Here is a 20,842-nt window from a genome sequence, read left to right as displayed (position 1 = left end):
TTCTCTGGATGTGGGGTAATAGCTGGTTTGGCCAGCAAATATTGAACTGAGTGTTGTGTGCGAATTGCTCACAACCTGACACTGTTTACTCTGGATTTAGTCTTACCAGAACATACACAAGCCGAGGAATCAGTGCACATGTCTCAGATAAGCAATCTAAGAGTTGGACTTGTTAGAGTGTCCAGAGAGGACAAGCCTCCTTTCTGTTCTTTCTCCTGTGCTCATCAGTATGATATTACCAAGGGCTTGGGGTAGAAGGTAACCACAGGAGCTGCACTCCGGACATTACTTTTTGCACACTGATGCTCCACCCTGTGTGTTGCACTGGAGGAAACCATGCAGGGCTCACTGTGGTCTGGCACTCAGCTACCTCTTTTAAATATAAAAACAATTGGCTGTATTGTTTTCCCCGGTAAAGTACATTTCTGAAGGGTGACGATTGCCAATAAGGCAAGGACATCTTTCACTGTCCAGAACTTCTTGGATTCTTTGGAGGGTAACAAATTGAGAAAGCACAGCTGATTGGTAACATCACCAAGTCCCTTTCACTTTACGATTGGATTTCTTGCTGTTGCTTTTTTCTCTTCCGTAAGTAATGATCATTTGAGTCCAGTGAGGAATTAATATGTTTAAGGTCAAAAGAATTGCAGATGGTAGAATCAAAGCACAAAATGCTCATAGTACGTGGTAGGACTGCAGCTCTGAGAAGGAAGGAGGTAGATTAGTTCTACAAATCCTATATTAGAATCCAAGCAATTATTCATGTATAGTTGCTGAAACTCAGTCTAAAAATTAAGAACTTGGCCTTACAGTGCAGGTTATTAGGATGTCCAAGCCCACCTCACAACCATTCAAGCTCTTGTCATTATAGTCATTGTTATAAGGTAAGATATTTATTTATTAATCACATGTACATCGTGCAACAGTGTGCATGGAAAGGTCCCATAAGGAGCACATGTGGCGAATGCCCAGTTAGCCTCTTCTTGCTGCTTTTTAATATGTCGCAGAAGCTGATTGTTTTGCCCATAGAGAGCAGAACAGTTCCCAGCAGAGCAATCCCATCAGTCTCCATCTCCCTCTGACTTCCTCCAGCCCTGCAACTTACTCACTCTTACTCACTCCTTCAATTGGAATGTTAAACAATGAGCCAGAGATATCAGGTGAACCTCTTCAAATATCACACCGCGGTTGCATCATGCATGGTGGGGTGGTAGGGTGAGGAGGGTAGGGGAGGAGCTGCCTCCTCTGATGACTTGATGTACCTTCAGTGCTGCGCCAGAGCATTGGCCTGGAATACTAGGTGCTAGAGAGCTGACGCCTCACCCGAACTCAGAAGCCTCTTGACCTGGAGATGGGAACACTACCAAGTGAATCAAAACCGACATCGGGAGAGAAAGGCTGGGTGTTGGCAAGAAGTTAGAGGAAGCACCAACTCAGTCTCACTCTGAAGTTACAATATTTTATTGCATTTCAGGTCAGAAGGCTGACCTTTAATTTAATAGACAAATGAGACAAATTTACTTGTGCTCAGTTGCCATTTTTTCCTGTTTTATAAATCCCACAAGACCCAACACTCTCAACATCACATCATTCAGCACTGCATACATACATTATCATTTGTTTGCTCTGCCCCATTAATGACTCCCCTCTGTATTTGCTAACCTATATAATGTGGCTATGAGACTGTGTCTGTGTAATGTCAATTACCACTTAGTTGCTAAATGTATGCTCTGCATAGCTCCATTAAAATTAAAATACTGTCTGTACATTGACTCGGGGGATTAGTCTGGAGGTTTGTGTAGATTTACAACGAAAGGGGCTAATGGAAAACATAACTGTTAACAATCTGAGGTTTTCAATTAGCCATTCTCAGATTGATTTTTATGAAATCTCATCAGCTGATAACCATGCATTGCTGAGCTAAACACAGCACATGCTGGGATATCAGTCATTGCTTTTATTTTAAAAAATAAAATATATTTATTCCTAGCAAGTTGCGCTGCAGCAGTTACACTGAAGGCATTTTGTTTCTTTGCAGTGGCTTTCATAAACCTGTATCAAAATTGAATTGAACTTTGTTTGGATTCATGAGATGGGGCTTTGCAATTTTATTTTTATCAATTGAATGTCATTGTCTTGTACCGGAGTCCTTGATCAGGAGATCTGTCCAGATTTAAAGGAACTTGTTTAACGCGATAGCTAGGTCACCGGTTCATGGTAACGGAATAAGGCAATTTCCCTTTTCAAATCCAAGGGATTTTTGCCCCTATTTCCCAGCTGTGTTCTGTGAGCTTACCTGTTTTCCCCTGAAAACCGGTGGGCTTTACCATCGGACAGGATTTAAGCCAGCTCTCCCATGTGATGCTTCTGGATTTTGTTCTATTTTCTTCCAGTTGAAACTTGTCAGGGACACTGAAAGAGAGAGAGAGAGAGGCCAAAGTTAAAACTTCACCAGAAATGCACAGAAGAATTTTGAGCAACCCAAAACGATGCCCCCTTCAGGAGGTCAGACAAGACATTTAAACCTCCCTTCAGGAAGGCCACCAGAATAGGTGGAGTGGTACACTTGTTAAAATGCTGCATTAGTAACTCAAGAGACCTGGTCTAACAGTCTGAAGGTGTAAATTCAGATCTCTCCACAGCACCTGAGGAATTTAAGTCCGGTTAATTACATAAATCTGGAATGAAACTAGTGTCACTTGCAGGGACAATCAAACTATTTCCTTGGAGTAGGGTGGTGTGAGGATGGGGATAATATCAGCTGTCCTTTTGCAGGCTGGTTTTATATGCAACTCCAAACCATGGCTGATTTGAGCACGGCATTTAGTCAAGCATGCTACTTAGTTGCATCAAAACATTACAAGCAGTTCAAAATGGTGATTCTCCTTTTTTACACAGTGGTGGGCGTGTGGAACGCACTGCTGGCAGAGGTTGTGGGGGCAGATACATTAGGGACATTTAAGAGACTTTTAGATAGACACATAAATGATAGAGAAGTGGAGGGCTATGTGGGAGGGAAGGATTAGATATTAGAACAGGATAAAATGTCAGCACAACATCGTGGGCCGAAGGGCCTGTACTGTGCTGTAATGTTTCTATGTTCTATGTTCCTCAATTCTCAGGGGTGGTTGGTGATGGGCAATAAATGCTTGCCAACAATGCACAAATATAATTAAATAAAAGGTCATAAATTGCTGTGATTTAGAAGGTGGAGGTCTCAGTTAATGGGCATTTGCTTTTATTTAGACAAATGCATTGGTGATGGGCAGCAGTTAGTGCTGCTGCAGAGCTGCAGGGATTGGGTTCCTCACCTCTGGTGCTACCTGTATGGAATTTGTAAGTTCTCCCTCTGATTGTGTGTGTTCCCCTTTTTATATCCGAGAGACCTTTGCCCCTATTTCCCAGCTGTGTTGAGTAAATTTACCCGTTTTCCCTTGAAAACCAAAGACCCCAGGTGCCACAAAAGACTGCAGATTCCAGAATCCGGAGCAAAACACAAGCTGCTGGAGGAACTCAGCGGGTCAGAGGAGGGAAAGGAATTGTCGATGTTTTGGGTCAAAACCCTGCATCAGGACTGAGAACGTTGACAATTCCTCTCCCCCCCCCCCCCACCATTAAATGTTGCTTGACCCGCTGAGTTCCTTCAGCGGTTTGTTTTTAACCCCAGGTACTCCAGTTTCCTCCCACATCTCAAAGACAGGCTGATAGGTTAATTACCTCCTAGTGTAGGTATGTGCAGGAGAACAGAGGGAGTTGATGAGTATATGTGGGAGAATAGGTTATAGGACATAAATCGAGGAATGGGATTGCCCTGAGAGCAAGCACAAACTCAATAAGCTGAATGGCCTCCTCCTATATTGTGAGAAAAATGAAGTAGGAGAAAGTCTGGGCATGTTTGGTCCTTCACTGATTTCACAGAATAACGTTGCTTTAACTCATCTGTCAATGTATTGGGAGCTAAGTGCATTATCCTTTGAAGCTGTTGCCTTGTAGGGTAATCTGTATCAGTTAGTGTAAGAGATCATGATTTGGCTTTTGTATGAAATTCATGTTCATCTACTTCATAAGCTCCCTGTAGGACTTTTAGAAAACTCTGGGATCTTTGCACGGCTGGCAGATACTGAAGGAGGTCGTTCTTTAGGGCTTACTGGTGGAGAGAAACTTGTAACCCTCTTCCCCCTGCATTGTGTCATCAGTTGGTGGAGTGCTTCATTCAGGATGTAGGATTAAAAAGGTAGGATAGGTGAAAGTAGCCTGGGACACGGAGAGCAGGTGCCTGAACAACAACTCCAAGTCACACAATGTCCAGACCTGAATCAAAGCCACCCTTTGATCGAAATATTTTGCAAAGTTTTTTGTCGATTCACTGCACAGCTTTTGATCAGAGGCTCTCAGAGGGCTAAAATTCAAAACCTGTCAGCCATTAAGCTCATCTTTAATTTCTTATTGCTTTACTCCCACTGCATTTGAATTAATGCAAAACACAAAGCTCTGGCACTCAAACTCATTCGTGAGTGAAACAGATTACCCGACAAGGCAGCAGCTTCAAAGGACGATGCATTTAGCTCCCAATATATTGGTAGGTAAGTTAAGACAAACATTACACTTAAAAATCAGTGGACCAACCTTGTCCAGTGCTTTTATTATCACAGCATCATCAGGGGAGCTGGTCTTAAGGAAGAGGTGAGCCCAGTAGTTGGATTAGCTGAATTAACATCATTGCTTTGGGTTAATGGCTCTCTCAGATGGTTTAAGTGATTCTCCTGTGCAGCCTCCTCCTTCATTTCACTCTCTTCACTGGGCCACAATTCTGATAGCACCACAAAATGTCACTCGTCTAAGCCAAAGTATGAACAAGCACATTGTATTAGGGTTGATGATAACTCACTGGACAAGGGCACGCATTGTGCATCAGGCTGAGTGAGGTGAGTTTGCTGTTCTCTTTGGGCTTGGAAAGTTACTGTGTTTTAACATGCCTTTCATGGGTTTCGGACTTTGTCATTGCCCAGGAGCCAATTATACCTTATTCATCCATGGAATGTGGCGAGTGATGGCAAGGTTAGCATTTATTGCCCATCCCTAAATGCCTTTGAGAAGGTAATGATGAGGTATGTTGTTGACTACTGTAGCTTGGGATGGGGAAGGTACTCCCACAGTTCAGTTAGGTAGGGAGCCGTGTGACTTAAGTCCCAGTGATGATAAAGGCATGGCAGTTTATTCCAGGGCAGGATGTTGAGTGACTTGGAGGGGATTTGGAAGGGGATAGCATTCCCGTATACCTGCTGACCTTGTCTCTGGCTGTGGAGGTCATGGGTTCGAGAGGTGTGATGGAAGAAGCCTTGCTGAGATGTTGAAATTAATCTTGCAGCTGGTGCACACTCTGGTCTCAGTGCTCTAGTGCTGGAGGGAGTGACTGTTTAAGGGAAGAGGATTAAAGAAAACAGTGATTAACTGATGCAGGGATTCCAGTGGCTCAGAGGTAGGGCTTCGAATAAGGTCGAATAAGGTCTTACTTTCATGGATACGGGGACAGAGCCAGCACAGAGCCAAACTTCTGAGTCACCAATAATTTTTTTCCGAAGTAACCGAATACAGTTCTGCTACAATACATGTTTTCATAACGCAAATTGGTTATAACGTGATTGATGGATTAGGGAACACTATTTGCATTGCCCAGGCAGCGTTGGTTACAGCATGATGGCGCTTGGGAAAACCCATCTAAGTCTGTGCTCTGGAGGCAACTATTGTTCTGCTATAATGTGACTTGATGCTCGAGTGTTCCAGAGCTCCTAAATGCCCAGACGATAAATTAAATTAACTTTTTATTTATTACAGGTAGTGCTGCTATAATGCAACTTTCTACAATGCGAGATTTCTTAGGAATGTAACTATCACGTTATAGCAGAACTAGCTGCAATAAATAAAAAGTTAATTTAAGTCATTGTTATAGAGTCACACAGCGCTTCGGCCCAACTGGTCCATGCCGACCAAGGTTCCCATCTAAGCTCGTCCCATTTGCCCGTGTTTGGCCCATATCCCTCTAAACCTTTTCCTATCCATGCACCTGTCCAAGTGCCTTTTAAATGTTGTTAATGTACCTGACTCAACCACTTCCTCTGGCAGCTCATTCCATATTCTGACCACTCTCTGGGTGAAAAAAGTTGCCCTTCAGGCTCCTGTCAAATCTCTCCCCTCTCACCTTAAACCTATGTCCTCTGGTTCTTGATTCCCCAACCCTGGGAAAAATACTGTGCTCATTGACCCAATCTATTCCCTTCATGATTTTCTACACCTCTGTAAGGTCATCCCTCATTCCCCTACACTCCAATGAAAAAAGGCCCAACCTACTCAACCCCTCTCCATAACTCAGTCCCTTGAGTCCAGGCAACATCGGCACTCTTTCCTGTTTTAATGGCCTCTTTCCTACAGCAGGGTGACCAAAACTGAACACAGTATTCCAAATGCAACCTCACCAATTGTCCTGGGCATTTAGGAGCTCTGGTACACTTGGGCATCCAGTTGCCAGGTGGTCTCATGTCTGCTGGGGATACTGTGTACTCCCTCTTCAGGGGTGCCCTGGCACAACCATGGTTTCCTTGGAGGGGTGGGCAGATTGCCCACCATGGCCATGTCTAGGTGCAGCCCCAGATGGAGGTCCCATGACCAGCTTGCATCTTCTGTACCTGATATTAACTTACAGCAGTTACATGGAGCAGTAGAGCACAGGAACAGAACCTTCAGTTCACCATGTCTGCGCCGAACATGATGCCAGTCTAACTAAACTCATCCACCTGCACATGGTCTGTATACCTCTATTCCTTGCCTGTTCCTGTGTCTGTTTAAATGCTTCTTAAACCTTCCTTAGACCAGAGGGGAGCCCAACAAAATAAGTATTCTTTGTACTACGTTTTAGTGAATATGCCTGCATGGAGTTGGTGGGGAACCAAGATTGGAGTGGAGAGTACTGCCGTGGTTTCTACCAGTGAGCCATTCTTGCATGGTCACTTTGGCCCCCTGGCATTTGTTGCCAGGGGTTGCAGATAAGCAGAGGTCATTTGGTATCCAAGGAGAAGTGGACTCCCAGGGAGATAGTCAGTGCCTCAACAAGGAAGGGGAAGGAAGGTAGAAAAATCCTGATTAGATCTCAATTAGCCTGTTGGGTGGGTGCATTCAATTAAACGAGGCATCTTCTTTCTTGGCACAATGCAAATGGTCGACTTTATACACGTATGCAAAGCTGGATGTTGAAGCATTTTGGATTTAAGTGAATGTACCCTTTGCTGAAATGTTGATTGAGCAAATGTAGCAACAGTTTTAGTGAGAGTTGTTGTGGACACAATGAACGAGCATCAAACCAAGTTCACAACCAAGATTTACCCCACCTATCCACTTACTTGTTCCCCCCCCCCTTCATGATGCAGCCTTTAGTTTCTTCATCTCACCATAGTTGACAACAGGAGTTCCTAAATGAAAAAAAAGGAGAAATAATTGTCAGGAGATTGTGGAAAGAATAATGGACAAAGGATATGAGTTACAAGGAGGGAAAAAGATATTGAAACAAGTCATAGGTTAAGGAGCCAGCAAGATGCCTTTCTTGTGGGGCAGAGTAAGGAGGGGTGTGGTGAAAAATGGGGAGGGGGGGTGGAAATGTTAAATTCAGTGAAAATCACTGAAAGATTGATTGCCCGAATGGTCTCTTCCAGTTCCTGTGGCTCGATGCCAAGGACACGCTCTTTAAGTGACAAGAGGTTCACAATGCAAGGCATTGTTTTTCTCCATAGGGGTGGCTGAACTGAACAGATCTGCTGTGGACACTGTGCTGAAGAGTTGTGAGTGAACTTGGTTGGAAATATTTAAAGGCATCTTTGTGAAGATTCTGGCTGGAATCCACTAGAGTGCTGACTAGGGTCAGTGAGAGGATATCAAAACTTTGTTCATTTTGGGAATTCAGTTTACTTTGTAGGTTCACCCCTTGAACACTTGTAATGAAAAGACTGTGTGTTAGTTGGCTGTGCATAGATGTTGGAGTGGTGAGAAGTCACTGGCGGTGTATCAGTCGGGTTGGAGCATTGTCTTGGGCAGTGATGTAGCGGGTGATATTTGAATCACCCATTACATCCAGTCGCTGATTATTAATTCTGTTGGCTGCAGTGAGATTAAACAATAGACGGTGTGTTCAACAGATGCATGGCCCACACCGTTTGTTTCACCTCACTGCCTTGCAATGGATTTCCTTCTTCCCCACTATTTTGCTGCCTCCTTTCTCTTTGCCTTAGCTTCGATCTGAGAGAAATTCCCAGGCCAACAAAATAAATGTTCTTTTTACTGTATTTTGACACTTACACGGTGTATATGCCTTCTGCGGAGTTGGGTGATGAGGGAGAGGCGGAGGAGAGAGGCTCCTTCTTGAGCTGACAGCTTCCTCATTTGACTGTCGCTCCGTGTAACTGAGGGGTGGCGAGGGTTAACTCCTGTCAGTAAAAGATAAAGAATTAGGCTATCATATTAACACAATGTACTGGGACAGCCTTAATGAAAAAACATTAATGGCACTCTTCATTGAGTAGAGCAGCAGTGAGCAGGTCATTAAAGTTCCCCTCATCAGGCACCATATGGAAATGGCTGTAGAGATCTCCTGTAAATTTTTAGAAGTCTAATTGAACAGCTGTCTCTGATTAATTGATTAATTTAAAGCCAGGAAAAGTAGGTAAAACCCAAGGTGAAGGATGCGGCTGCTCATTAAACGGATAGAATACCACTCCTGGGACCTCCTTACAGGTCCTGTGTGGTGCAGACGAGCTGGGTGGACAGTGTTAATATCAAGCTGACAGCAGGAGCTCCAGAGACCCAGGGCCTGCATGGATAACGTGCTTTAATTCAGGAGCCGCGTGTAGTTGTAACAACCGTCAGTGGGCTGTTCCTGCATCGCAAGCTGTGCTCCCAAGTCTGTTTGCTTCCTTCCCCACCCACCCTTGGGGAAATCCTAATGCATGGCGACATTAGCCATGCCTCTGCCCTGCAGCACACTCGCCGCCGAGTCCTGGGTTCAAAACCCGCACCAGTATCTCAACCAGTCAATCTAGGCTGAAACCCGGTGCAATGCCGAGGGAGAGCTACACGAGCAGAAAGTGCCACTTTTCAAGTGAGGGGAAAAAAAAATTCCACGAGGAAAATTCAGTTTTGGTCGCCCTGCTTTGGAAAGATGTTATTAAACTTGAAAGGGTGCAGAAAAGGATGTTGCCATGACTTGAGGGACTGAGTTATAGGGAGAGGTTGGATAGGCTGTGACTTTATTCCTTGGAGTGTAGGAGACTGAGGAGTGATCTTATAGAGATGTATAAAATCATGATAGGGTGAATGCACTCAGTCTTTATCACAGCGTTGGGGAATCAAGAACTAGAGGGCATAGGTTTAAGGTGAGAGGGGAAAGATTTAATAGGAACTTGAGGGACAAGTTTTTTGCACAAAGGGTGATCCGTATATGGAATGAGCTGCCAGAGGAAGTGGTTGAAGCAGGTACAGTAACAATCTTTAAAAGGCAGGTACATGGATTGGAAAGGTTTAGAAGGTTATGGGCCAAATGCTGGCAAATGGGAGTAGCTTGGATGGGCATCTTGGTCAGCATGGACCAGTTGGGCTGAAGGGCCTGTTTCTGTGCTCCATGATCACAAGACAAGACAAAGGAGCAGAATTAGGTCATATGGCCTATCGAGTCTGCTCCGCTACCTCACCAGGAGCTAAACTATTCCCATCTAGTCCCAATTTCCGGCCTTTTCCCCATATCCCTTGATACTTTGACTAATTAGATACCTATCAATCTCCTCCTTAAACACCCCCAATGATCGGGCCTCCACAGCTTTATGTGACAACGAATTCCATAAATCCACGACCCTCTGGCTAAAGAAATTTCTTCTCATTTCTGTTCTATGACTCTATGAAGAGTGGATAATTCCTCCTGGAGATCTGGCCAAAACAGTAGGAATCGATTACTTAATGGGAGGGATCACACTGTTCCTCATGTTGCCCTATCTCCTCTCGAGGGATGGACGTTCCCTTCTCAAACACGGGGGATCATCAATCAAAAGAAGCAGTGGTGTTGTAAAGCAAAATTGTTCATCAGATGTTTGTGAATGGAGGAATACCTGTATTACGGAATTCCAAGGGAGCACACATTGTGAAGTCCATTCAGAAGCCCTGAAGTCATGAAAGGAGCTATATAAATTCACATCTTTTTCAATAGCTTTTGCGCAACCAGACGCAGAAGACACGTTTCAAAATGAAATTTGAGTTTAGAAGGCTGATGACGGTTCTGAAGCACAGTCAGCTAGAAGGCGACCATTTCAGTCAAGGTGTCCCATGTCCATTTGACAGTTTAGTTGCCAATTCCGGGTAGGGTGTTGAGAGGACGATGGAAATTCTTCCCTGGACCGGTGAAATGCAACTAAAAGTGGACCTGTGTTCGCCAAGGAGGGGAAATAATGAGAGGAGATGGTGTTAATAAGGAAGAATGAGATGTCTGTAAGGGAATGCTGCCAACTAGCACATTCCAAACTGCAGGAGTACTTGCTAAGGGATGCACTGAAGCTTGGTGCAACCAATGCAAAGGCTTTGTGGGGAAGGACTGCAGCCTGAGGTCCTTTTGTCACTAAACATTGAGGGGCTAAGCCCTGCGTAGAAGCCTCTCAAACACTTGAAGTTTGTATCGTCCAAGGAGGCCACCTAAGTGGCAATGTTGCTCTGTACACAGAATACGCAAACAAATGTTCAGAACCGATAACCCTATGAATGTATAGACTGAACGACACTATAAGTGTAAAGAAAGCCATGCACTGTTTTTTTGTATTTTTTATATATAATTTTATGAATAAACCTCACTTTTGAAATTAAAAAAAAGCAAAGACCCAAAAACTTTGACTGCTGCTTCCCTTCTCAGTTCTGGCTGAAGGAGGTGTAGTCAATGTGTGCCTGCCATGAATTGAGCTGTTGAGAATGTAGCTGATTAGATGAGGACTAACTGGTTTTAACTGTTAACCCCTGTTAGTATTGGAGGTCTCCAGTTTATATTCATCCACGAGTGAAGATAATGCTACCTCATTCAGTCCATGCTTTGTTTGCTAATTATTGAAAATAGCTTTTGGATGTCTGTGTATTATAATTGATTCTGTCACAGCATTAGATCAAACTAATAGAAAATTGACTTTCATTGAAATGTAGAAGTGATGAGAGCAACTACACATGCAGTCTTTCTGTTTCTTGAGCCACATTGCGTTAAAAGTCCAGGCACATCTCATCCTTCCGAAGATATGAGCACTAGTGCGCCTTACTGTGTCAGATGTCCCTCTCTCTGAGAAGGAGGCCATTTAGCCTTCTCTGCCTCTGTCAGCTTCTCCAAATATTCTCACTCATCATTTTCTTTGGTCCGTTCCCAGCAAGTGTTTTCTTAAGCATTTATCAAATTCCAGTTTCAGGAGCCTTGGCAGTGAAGAACACACTCCACAAACTGAGGCCAGACATTTCAGTCCCTCTATCCCCCTCCTACCCCTGCCCAAACCATTTATTATGAACTTGCCTGCCTGACCCCCCATCCCCACCTCCCCACCCCCTGCATTTCCTCCACAGACCAGTAGTGCAGCAGTTACAGACGTGAGAACAGGATGAAGCACTCAAGAAAGATGAGGTTGGCTCCCAGTGACTTGGACTTTAGGGCTGGCTTCCTAACTCACTCAGGCTCCATTCACCCACCTCCATCCCTGTGCTCACCGGCCTACATTAGGACTTTAATGCCTCAACCCATTGCTTGGGAACCCTCCAGTGCATTGCCCTCTAACCATGTCTCCAGCCAACAGCCCTTTGCGCCCCTCCACCCTTGTTCATGTCCGATTTCGAATGGACAACCCCTGTGAACTCCGGAATTCCCTCCCTAAACCTCCCTCGGTGCTGTTCCTCTCCCCATCCTCTGTGCCTGTCCTTAGAACCCAAATCTTTCCTGTCTCAGGTGTCCCAAAACAATTCTGTGAGGCATCTTTTTTTCCACAAACACAAGTTTATTCAGCTAAAAACACCACAAAATGACGTACATAGGCAGAACTACATCAACAAAAGAACGACACAGATGCATAACTACATCAGATGCTAAGTAAACTACGGCAAAATACACTACTTCAAATCAGAAGACCATTAACACCGTCCACGACACAGGCAGTCCCCTGGGGGAGGGAGGGGTCCACCGATCCCAGAATTCTCCCAGGGTGCCCGCAGATACCACATACTCCCTCTCCAGGGACACCCGGGAGCGGATGTATGCCCGAAAGAGGGGCAGGCTGCCGGCTCGACCAGAACCCTCAACCGCCCGCCACCTGGACCCGTGAATGGCCAGCTCAGCCAGGCCCGGGACCAGACAGAGCAGGAGATCCCCTGAGCAACCCACCCTGCACCAGGTGACCATAGGTCAGTAGCCTGGGGCCTGAAGTGCTGCCAGATCTGCACTCAGCCACTATATGAAAGGAAGTTGATGGTGAACTTGATTTAACCAATTGCTTCTCTGTTTTCTTGCAGGTAAAGATGAGCCTTCAAGCTACATTTGCACAACATGCAAGCAGCCTTTCACGAGCGCCTGGTTCCTGCTCCAACACGCACAGAATACACACGGATTCCGCATTTACTTGGAGACGCACCCGTCCAACAGCCCCCTCACTCCTCGGATCGGCCTTCCTCCCTCCCTGGGCCCAGACCCCATCTCGCAGTCGCCTCTCACCAACTTCCTGGGTGAGAACAACCCTTTCAACCTGCTGCGGATGACGGGGCCCATCCTGCAGGAGCATCCGGGCTTCGGCGATGGACGCCTCCCCAACACCCCCCCCATCTTCAGCCCTCCCCCTCGGCATCACCTAGACCCCCATCGCTTGGACCGCCTTAGTGCCGATGAAATGGGCTTGGTATCTCAGCATCACAGTGCCTTCGACAGAGTAATGCGCTTAAACCATCCGCTGGGCATGGAGTCTCAGACCATGGACTTCTCCAGGAGGCTCCGGGAACTGGCAGGGAACAGCAGTTCCACTCCGCCCCTGTCGCCCAGTCGTCACAATCCTATGCACCGTCTGCTCCAACCCTTCCAGCCCAGCCCCAAGTCGCCCTTCCTGAGCACCCCGCCGCTGCCTCCCATGCCTCCCAGCAGCACCACGCCGCCGCAGTCGCAAGCCAAGACCAAGTCCTGTGAGTTCTGCGGCAAGACCTTCAAGTTCCAGAGCAACCTGATCGTCCACCGGCGCAGCCACACAGGGGAGAAGCCGTACAAGTGTCAGCTGTGCGACCACGCTTGCTCACAGGCCAGCAAGCTGAAGCGGCACATGAAGACGCACATACACAAGAGCGCCTCGGTGACGGGCAGGTCGGACGATGGCCTGTCCACCACCAGCTCCCCCGAGCCCGGCACCAGCGAGCACGCCGGTGCCGAGGGCTGCGGCCTCAAGGGCGGCGCCACCAACTTCAACGCCGGCCTCCTGAACGAGAACGAGGAGGAGGAAGAGGAGGAGGAGGAGGAGGAGGAGGAGGAGCTGGAGAACGAGAGCAGGCCGGAGTCCAGCTTCAGCATGGACTCCGAGCTGAGCCGCAACAGGGAGAACGGCTTCAAGCTGCCGGTGAACGAGAAGCACTGCGTCCTGGGCAAGGTCATGGAGAACGTGGGGCTGCGCGCCATCCAGCATTACAGCGACGTGCTCACGGACAAGCAGAAGCGCAACATCTTCTCCAAGCGGTCGTCAGACGGTCAGAGGGACACCGGGGACGAAGACTCCGTCGCCGGGGAGCTGGACCGTCCGGAAGACGGGACGGTGAACGGGCGCGGCTTCGGTCCCGGTGAGTCTTTCCCCATCATGGTGCCTCGAAAACCTCCCCTAATCACCAGCCCCTCTCCGTCCGTCGCCTCCGCCAAGAGAATCAAGATGGAGAAGGACCTGGACTTGTCCTCGGCGCCTTTAATCCCCTCCGAGAATGTTTACTCCCAGTGGCTGGTGGGTTACGCGGCATCCAGGCACTTCATGAAAGACCCCTTCCTGGGGTTCGGCGACTCCAGACAATCTCCCTTCGCCACTTCTTCAGAGCACTCCTCGGAGAACGGCAGCCTGAGGTTCTCCACCCCTCCCGGGGACATGCTGGATGGGGGTCTATCCGGTCGCAGTGGTACTGCCAGCAGCGGCAGCACCCCACACATGGGAGGTCCCGGCCCGGGGAGGCCAAGCTCCAAGGAAGGACGCCGGAGTGACACGTGCGAGTACTGCGGCAAAGTGTTCAAAAACTGCAGCAACTTGACAGTGCACCGTAGGAGCCACACGGGCGAACGGCCTTACAAATGCGAGCTCTGCAACTATGCATGCGCCCAGAGCAGCAAGCTGACACGCCACATGAAAACGCACGGCCAGATTGGCAAGGAGGTTTACAGGTGCGACATTTGTCAAATGCCCTTCAGCGTTTACAGCACCCTTGAGAAACACATGAAAAAATGGCACGGAGAACACTTACTGACGAGCGACGTTAAAATCGAACAAGCAGAAAGAAGCTAAAGCTCCTTGAAGTAAAAGAGACTTGGTTTTAAAACAAAAAAAAACACACACACAAAAAAAAATTCAATTGTAAAGCTTAATTAATTGCCAACTGAGAAAGTCGGCCCAGAGTGCCTCCTGTGGCACTTAATTTTCAAGGTATAATTTGTGTCTGAGAAGCTCAATCAAACCTGAGGGTGATGTAGAGGCAGTAAAATAATGTTGAGCCTTTTCCACTGTGCAATAATTTCTGTATTTATTGTTTTGTTTTAATATTTTTTCAAGCATCATGTGCAGGTACTTTTTTTCTTTTATTTTTGTTGTTTGAAACTTTTGTTTTTTTTAGGGTATCCCTTTTGATTTTACCCTCTTTTTTAAGGAAAAAAACGGAAACCTGAGATTACTTGCATTTTGAGGTGCAGATCCGTCAAAATAACCCTTCTCTGGGGCCGCTGCTTATTTGGAATTGAATAGTTAACACAGTAATTTCTTGGATAGAAGCCGCGTTTGTTGATTCCTTTAATTTCTTTTTCATCGGGGGTCAAGGAGGGGTTGGTTGGGATGAGACAGATTGGATTTGCACAAAAAAAATATATTTTTAATTTGTTTCTGTTTTAAAGAAAAGGGGAGAGCCACAGCGGATCACAATCCTAATCGTAGCACTTAACTAGTTTTTTATCGCAAACTGGGTTCGAAATGTAGCACTGATCTTACCAGTCACTGGAGTCTGGAACTGCCGTTGTCAATTTTCGTCAGTGACCCCCCTGGCTAAAACTAATAGAGTTTGTGACGATTAAAGAAAGAAAAGGAGCAGACAGATGAGAGAGGCAATTTACTATCTAGTGCCCAGTGATACCGGCCAGAAACTTAACCTAAGCAATAACGGTCTTTTAGTTTGTGTTACTAATTAGTGAGTAAAATGCACAGTGAACGTGAACCAAGCAAAGTCAAAAGTGCATTATTGCCAACGCCTACCAAAACATCTGTGCTTGATTGTATGCGATATGCATTATTGCAGAAATGCACAGGTGTCTTGCCAACAGGAGTGGATGGTCTTTGGCCATTGTGTTTTAAAGAGCTAAATTTGTACCTGAGATATTTCCTTTTTTTGAACCCGCACCTTAACATATTTGTTTTTTTAATTATAGAAACTGCGACTTCTGAACAAGAAAAACTATGGGAAATCTATGGTCCAAAAAGGGTTATGATATACATTAGGGAACAACTGAGATTAAAGTGTCAGTGTTGCTTAGCGTAGCATTCACAATGCTGGCACTATATAAAAAAAAAGTTAATGTCAGTTGACAGTTTTTATACTGCCATTCAATTTGACATGAGTGCCTTGAATATTTGATCTTCCTAATGAGTCTCTGAGACAAATGCAAAACCACTTTTTGTGAAGTTTAAAAAAAAAGTACTGATTTGAAGAAGAGAGGAAAAAAAATCACACAACAAAGAGAAAGATGTACGTCATTAGATTCTAGAGTTCTACACGCACCAACAATCCAGAATTTATAGACAAACAAAATAAAACAATCAGCGGACCTTCACGCCAGTCGCTACAAGTTGGTGAAGATGTGACAGCATCCCTAACCCCCAGTTAACCCAACCCCCACCCCACCCAGCTAATCAACTTCGGAAACTGGTCTGCCGATCTATGCTCATCATTTGACACTGCAGGACGCTGCTTAAACTGTGGGAACCCCACTGTAGCAAGGCTCAATAGTAAAATAAAAGATGCCTCCAGAATCCCAACAAGAACATAAAGACAGTTACTCATCAGGAACAATGGCTACTCCTTATTTTTTTTTGGTTCTGAACAGAATTTAGTGCACTCAGTCTCGAATAAGTTTACAGTATTGAATATCTACAAGAGTGGAAAAAAAAACAAAAAAAATATTGTGTGTGCGTGCGTGCGTGTTTGTTGAATGATCAAGAGGTTTTTTTTTCCGAAGTTTGCTTAGTAAATACATGGGTGCCATTATGGCCATGTGTATATTGGTTCTCTGATTCAACTGGTGACGGGGTTTAATATATATATTACAGTTTCTTGATCACTGTAAAAGTGTACCAGTATTTGTAATAATGGAGAATGCCTGGGCATTTTACAAAATGGAGAGAAAAAAAACAAAAAAATTTTTTTTTTCAAAAATGGAAATTGTTGCAGTAAATTTGTGGGTCTAAAATTGTTCTTGTCACTGTAATTGTAAAGTCTAATTGACTATCAGTTTTAGTAGACTTTTTTGCCTTGAGTGTTTTATCTTTTTTCAAAAATTGTATAGAACTTGTATTGGGAAGAACGATTACTGCTACCATATGTAGGCAAGAAAAAAAAAATAGTAGAAAAGTGCATATTCATGTAATTGCTTTGCTTAAATCACATTCCTGACCTGTACTTTTTCCCTCTGTTTCTCTGGAATGGTTACTTGGTATTGGTTCATAATAGTGTAGGCACTTGCTGTATTTATACAGGAGCTTGTATTTTTTAACTGTTTGCTTGTCCTTTTAAAGGTACAACAAAAAGAAAAGTACCTTTTTTTTTGGTAGTGGATTAGAAGAAAAAAACACACAGGCTGCCATAATATATTTTTTTAATTTTGGCAGGATAAAAATAGTGCAAAAATAATTTGTATGTTCTGAAATCTTATTGTACAGGAGAAAAAAAGGTCGTGTAACGACCTTTTGTTTAAAAAAATACAAAAAGGAATTAGGAAATGCATTGCTGGTCACTGATAATTTGATTTTCAGTTGTACAGTTCCCACTTACCCACCACCACCCAGCTTTCCACCCTGTTGGATATGCATGGTTTACAGTTTTCCCAGTCTGTTTTGAGTTTTTTTTTGTGATTTGCTGCCTTCACTCTCCCTGTTCGCACAGACTCTGTTTCGATCCGTTGTGGTCAGAGTTAGATCAATGTAAATCCAACTGAATGAAGACCAAAACATGTTGTATCTCGCGCTGCTTTAAGGATCATTCAGTATGTGGCATGGAAGACAGTGGATGAGTCAATGTCGTGTACATGCTGGGCAGGTGTATGTTCACAGGGACGAGGTTTCCTTAGGTTGGATGCATTTCTGCCTTTTATTTGTTTTGTAAAATATATGGACATTTCTTCCTCAAAGAAAAATCAATGATTAACATTGATTTATGCAGTATTAGAAACCACTAGATGTCACTAATGCTAGAGACTATCAGTGGAAGTGAATATATACTGCATTTCCCAACAGTGGACCTACCTTTAATAGTTCTGTATTTTTCTTTTCTTGTCCCTGACGCATCCATGTTGCGCGCATGGCACTGTTTAGTCCAACGTTTCCGTGGGGATTTGGGTTTTGGGCCTCCTTGATCTGCTGCTGTGTAAAACCGATGAGGCAGGTACAAGTATATGTTGATCTAAGCTGCCATTTGGTTTCTTGTGTTAACAGGATCATTCACTCCTAATTTCACATTCCACAGTTCCTCAATATTTGTAATGATAATAGCAAAGAGGTGGGATGAAACCGTTTGTATTTTGACACTTTGAAATTTGCACTAAAAACAGGGACACAAACCATTCTGAGCAAGTAATTGGTACATTACAGAAATGTAATATTTCAAGATCTGAAACGTTCGTACTCCACTACCTAAAAAATGTGAACAGCATTTATTAACCTCCTCTTATTTTAAGTTGCTTATAGTCTAAGTGACTTTAAGTGGCCAGTTCTTAGTAGGTTTGTTAGTTAGCTATTTTAGTGCATTTTCTGTAAATAAAAAGTATAAAAGCTGTCAAGATTTCAATGCATATCTGCTATTCTGCAACTATTGCCATTTGGAGCTGATTATGTCACCTATAGATGGCTACATAATTTTACTTGATTTTTATTAATACAAGGTGACACATTGCTTATTTGCCCCATTTTTTGGAGGCACCTGGAAATGGTTATTGTTCTCAAAGATGCCCTTGTTTCCCCTGCAAGATCCCACCCAGCACAGGTGGAGTAAAGGTCAGCGTCGTTCCAAACCCAAAGCTAGTATCAGCTCCTCCATTCCTACAAGTTGCACCTCTCTTGGGTTGGGCAGCAGAAATAATGGTGCCATCTTTGACACTTGGCCAAACAGCAACAGTGTTGTACTGATCACATTAGTGAATTACCATCTGTGGATGCAACCCCTCTCTGTTCTTGGGGCTTTTGCCATCTTCTCTGGTGCATTGACCTAAATTTTCCCAGCACATTCCGGTAGTAGAGAACCTGGACTAATTAGAGTCAGATTGTGCCATCTTTACATAATTCACCCACAGCAAAAATACAATCATCTTTTGAACCTTAAATGTCCCGTACACTGTAGTAAAAGAGAGGACTGACAGTGATACAGTGGCTTCAAATGGAGTTGTATCTGTTACCTGTTCAGTTTAGCCAGGGTTTATTTTATTGCTAGAAAGTGGCGGTGTTTGCTTGTGGCGTCTTCAAGAGACTTCCACAGAAAAGGTTCTGGGAAATAGGCATTAGCTGTACATATAGGAAAGACAAGTGCCTCTTATTATGTGCTACTGAAGGGAGGCTGGGAACTGAATGTAGCATTGCATTACAGAGCTGTTCCACGGCACTGCCTCCTCAGCCCCCAAAGAGAGAAGGAGGTATTCACTGGGGGCAGTGACCAAGGGTTTGCCTGTGCGCAGACATGGCATACACATGAAGGGGCATGGCCATACAGAATTAGACAAACCTCCATTATTCGCCCAGGTTGTCACTTCTCATCATTGGGAAGCCGGGGATGTGCAGTACCAAAGGAAACACCCGCTGAAAGTGTCAGATGCCATTACCTGGGATTGACGACCTCTAAACCGAGCAAGGGTAATTGCACAACGAGTTCCTGTAAAGAACTTTAATACCTGCTTCCCTGAACTTGGCAAACTTGTTTTTTTTTAAAAATACTGGGCTTATTTTCTAGTCTAGATATCGCCCACATCTCCAGAGGACCATTTGACATCAGATCGTTTTGAGCATCGATGGTGCTCCTTCAACATGGTAGTGTTTAATTCTCCGACGTTGTTGCCCATCACTGGTTAATGTGTTCAGGCCATTAGCAGTTTTTGCCCCAGTGTGTCACAATGCAAGACTTAACTCCCCACATTGCCCTTTACCACAAGCCTGACGACATGATGAACTTTCCTGTACAGAGATGTACGAGAAACAAAACTGATAAAACATTCAAAGTTCAAGAACTCGTGTTTCATCCTGCCTCTGTTAAGTACAGTCCACAGCTTGTTTTTATCATGACCAAACACTTTAATGGTGCTGTTGTATTTTTAAGAATTGTACTTAAAATGCAAAGCAAATCAATGCCACTTGAGTTGGACCTATTTGTAATGGCAAGGCAAATATTTTATTAGCTTTTTTTCTATTTCTGTATTTAGAGCTTTTTATTGTAACTTGAGATTTGGTCTTATACTACAGGTTTGAACTATTTATTATTGCTTGTGTTGTGCTCTGTTTAAAACAGATGCACTTTATCCTTTTTTATGTTGAAGTGTTGACCAGAGGTCACATCAGCTTGGCTTTGTGAAATATTTATTGTTCTGTTCTCTGTACAAAATCAAGCCCTTTCCTAAGCCACACTGTTTTCAGCTTGTGTCTACCATTTCATTCATACACTCATCCAAAATGTTTGTCCCATTTTCAAGTGAAAAAAAATAAATCAGAAGTTATCTTTACAATCTTCAAACTTTTACCTTTCTGCCTATTTTTTCCCCATTTAAGTATCTAAGTTCAACAGTGTATGTTTAGCAGTTAGCATCTGTATAACTGATGGTATGACAGGTCAAGTTGAGCACAATCGATTCCGAGTGAGATAAGATATCAGACAGCACTAGAGACGATAATGGAACAGTTGTGCGATTCATTATGGCACCTGGCTAAGTCTTAAAGGCCCACCCAATCCTTGGACTGGGCAAGTGATAATCAGTTTTGTTTTATAGGTTATCTGTCTGTTCGTGATCAAAGGCATAATGTGACTTATCATTGGGGATTAGACAGTACACCATGTTTTTTTTATTTTAACCATCATTTAATAAAGGACCTTTTCAAGCCCAACTCATATCTTCTGAGTAGAATTCATTCTTTGGGTAAAGCACACACAAAATTCCATTGGTACATTTACAACTTACAAATGAAATAGTTTTGTTTTCCCGTTATTTTTGGGAGACAGCTGTCCCTTTTTTTTATATATATATAATTGTGTTTTTACTTCATATCCCTTGGCACCAGTTTATCCAAGGTTTTCTAATAAAAGAAATTGACTGCTTATATTTATATAAAAAGGACTT

At 44.2% G+C, this 20,842-nt stretch overlaps 1 protein-coding gene across 2 annotated transcripts in view; it reads left to right on the top strand.

The window, feature by feature from the left end:
• The window catches only part of LOC127573687 (B-cell lymphoma/leukemia 11B-like), a 173,627-nt gene extending 152,993 nt beyond the window's left edge, over positions 1–20,634 (top strand). The window contains exons 3-4 of one of the 2 annotated variants that reach the window (XM_052022125.1): positions 12,556–14,437; positions 15,686–20,634. In XM_052022125.1, coding sequence (XP_051878085.1) covers positions 12,556–14,437; positions 15,686–15,701 — 1,898 coding nt within the window. In that variant the 3' untranslated portion in view covers positions 15,702–20,634. Of the gene's footprint in view, positions 1–12,555 lie in introns of both variants that reach the window. The other variant, XM_052022116.1, reaches the window with a different exon arrangement.
• Positions 20,635–20,842: the final 208 nt, after the last annotated feature.

This window comes from Pristis pectinata, chromosome 1, assembly GCF_009764475.1.
Source record: "Pristis pectinata isolate sPriPec2 chromosome 1, sPriPec2.1.pri, whole genome shotgun sequence".
Taxonomy (NCBI): Eukaryota; Metazoa; Chordata; class Chondrichthyes; order Rhinopristiformes; family Pristidae; genus Pristis; species Pristis pectinata.
The sequence above is the reverse complement of the archived record's forward strand: the minus strand, read 5'-3'. Positions and strand labels throughout refer to the sequence as shown.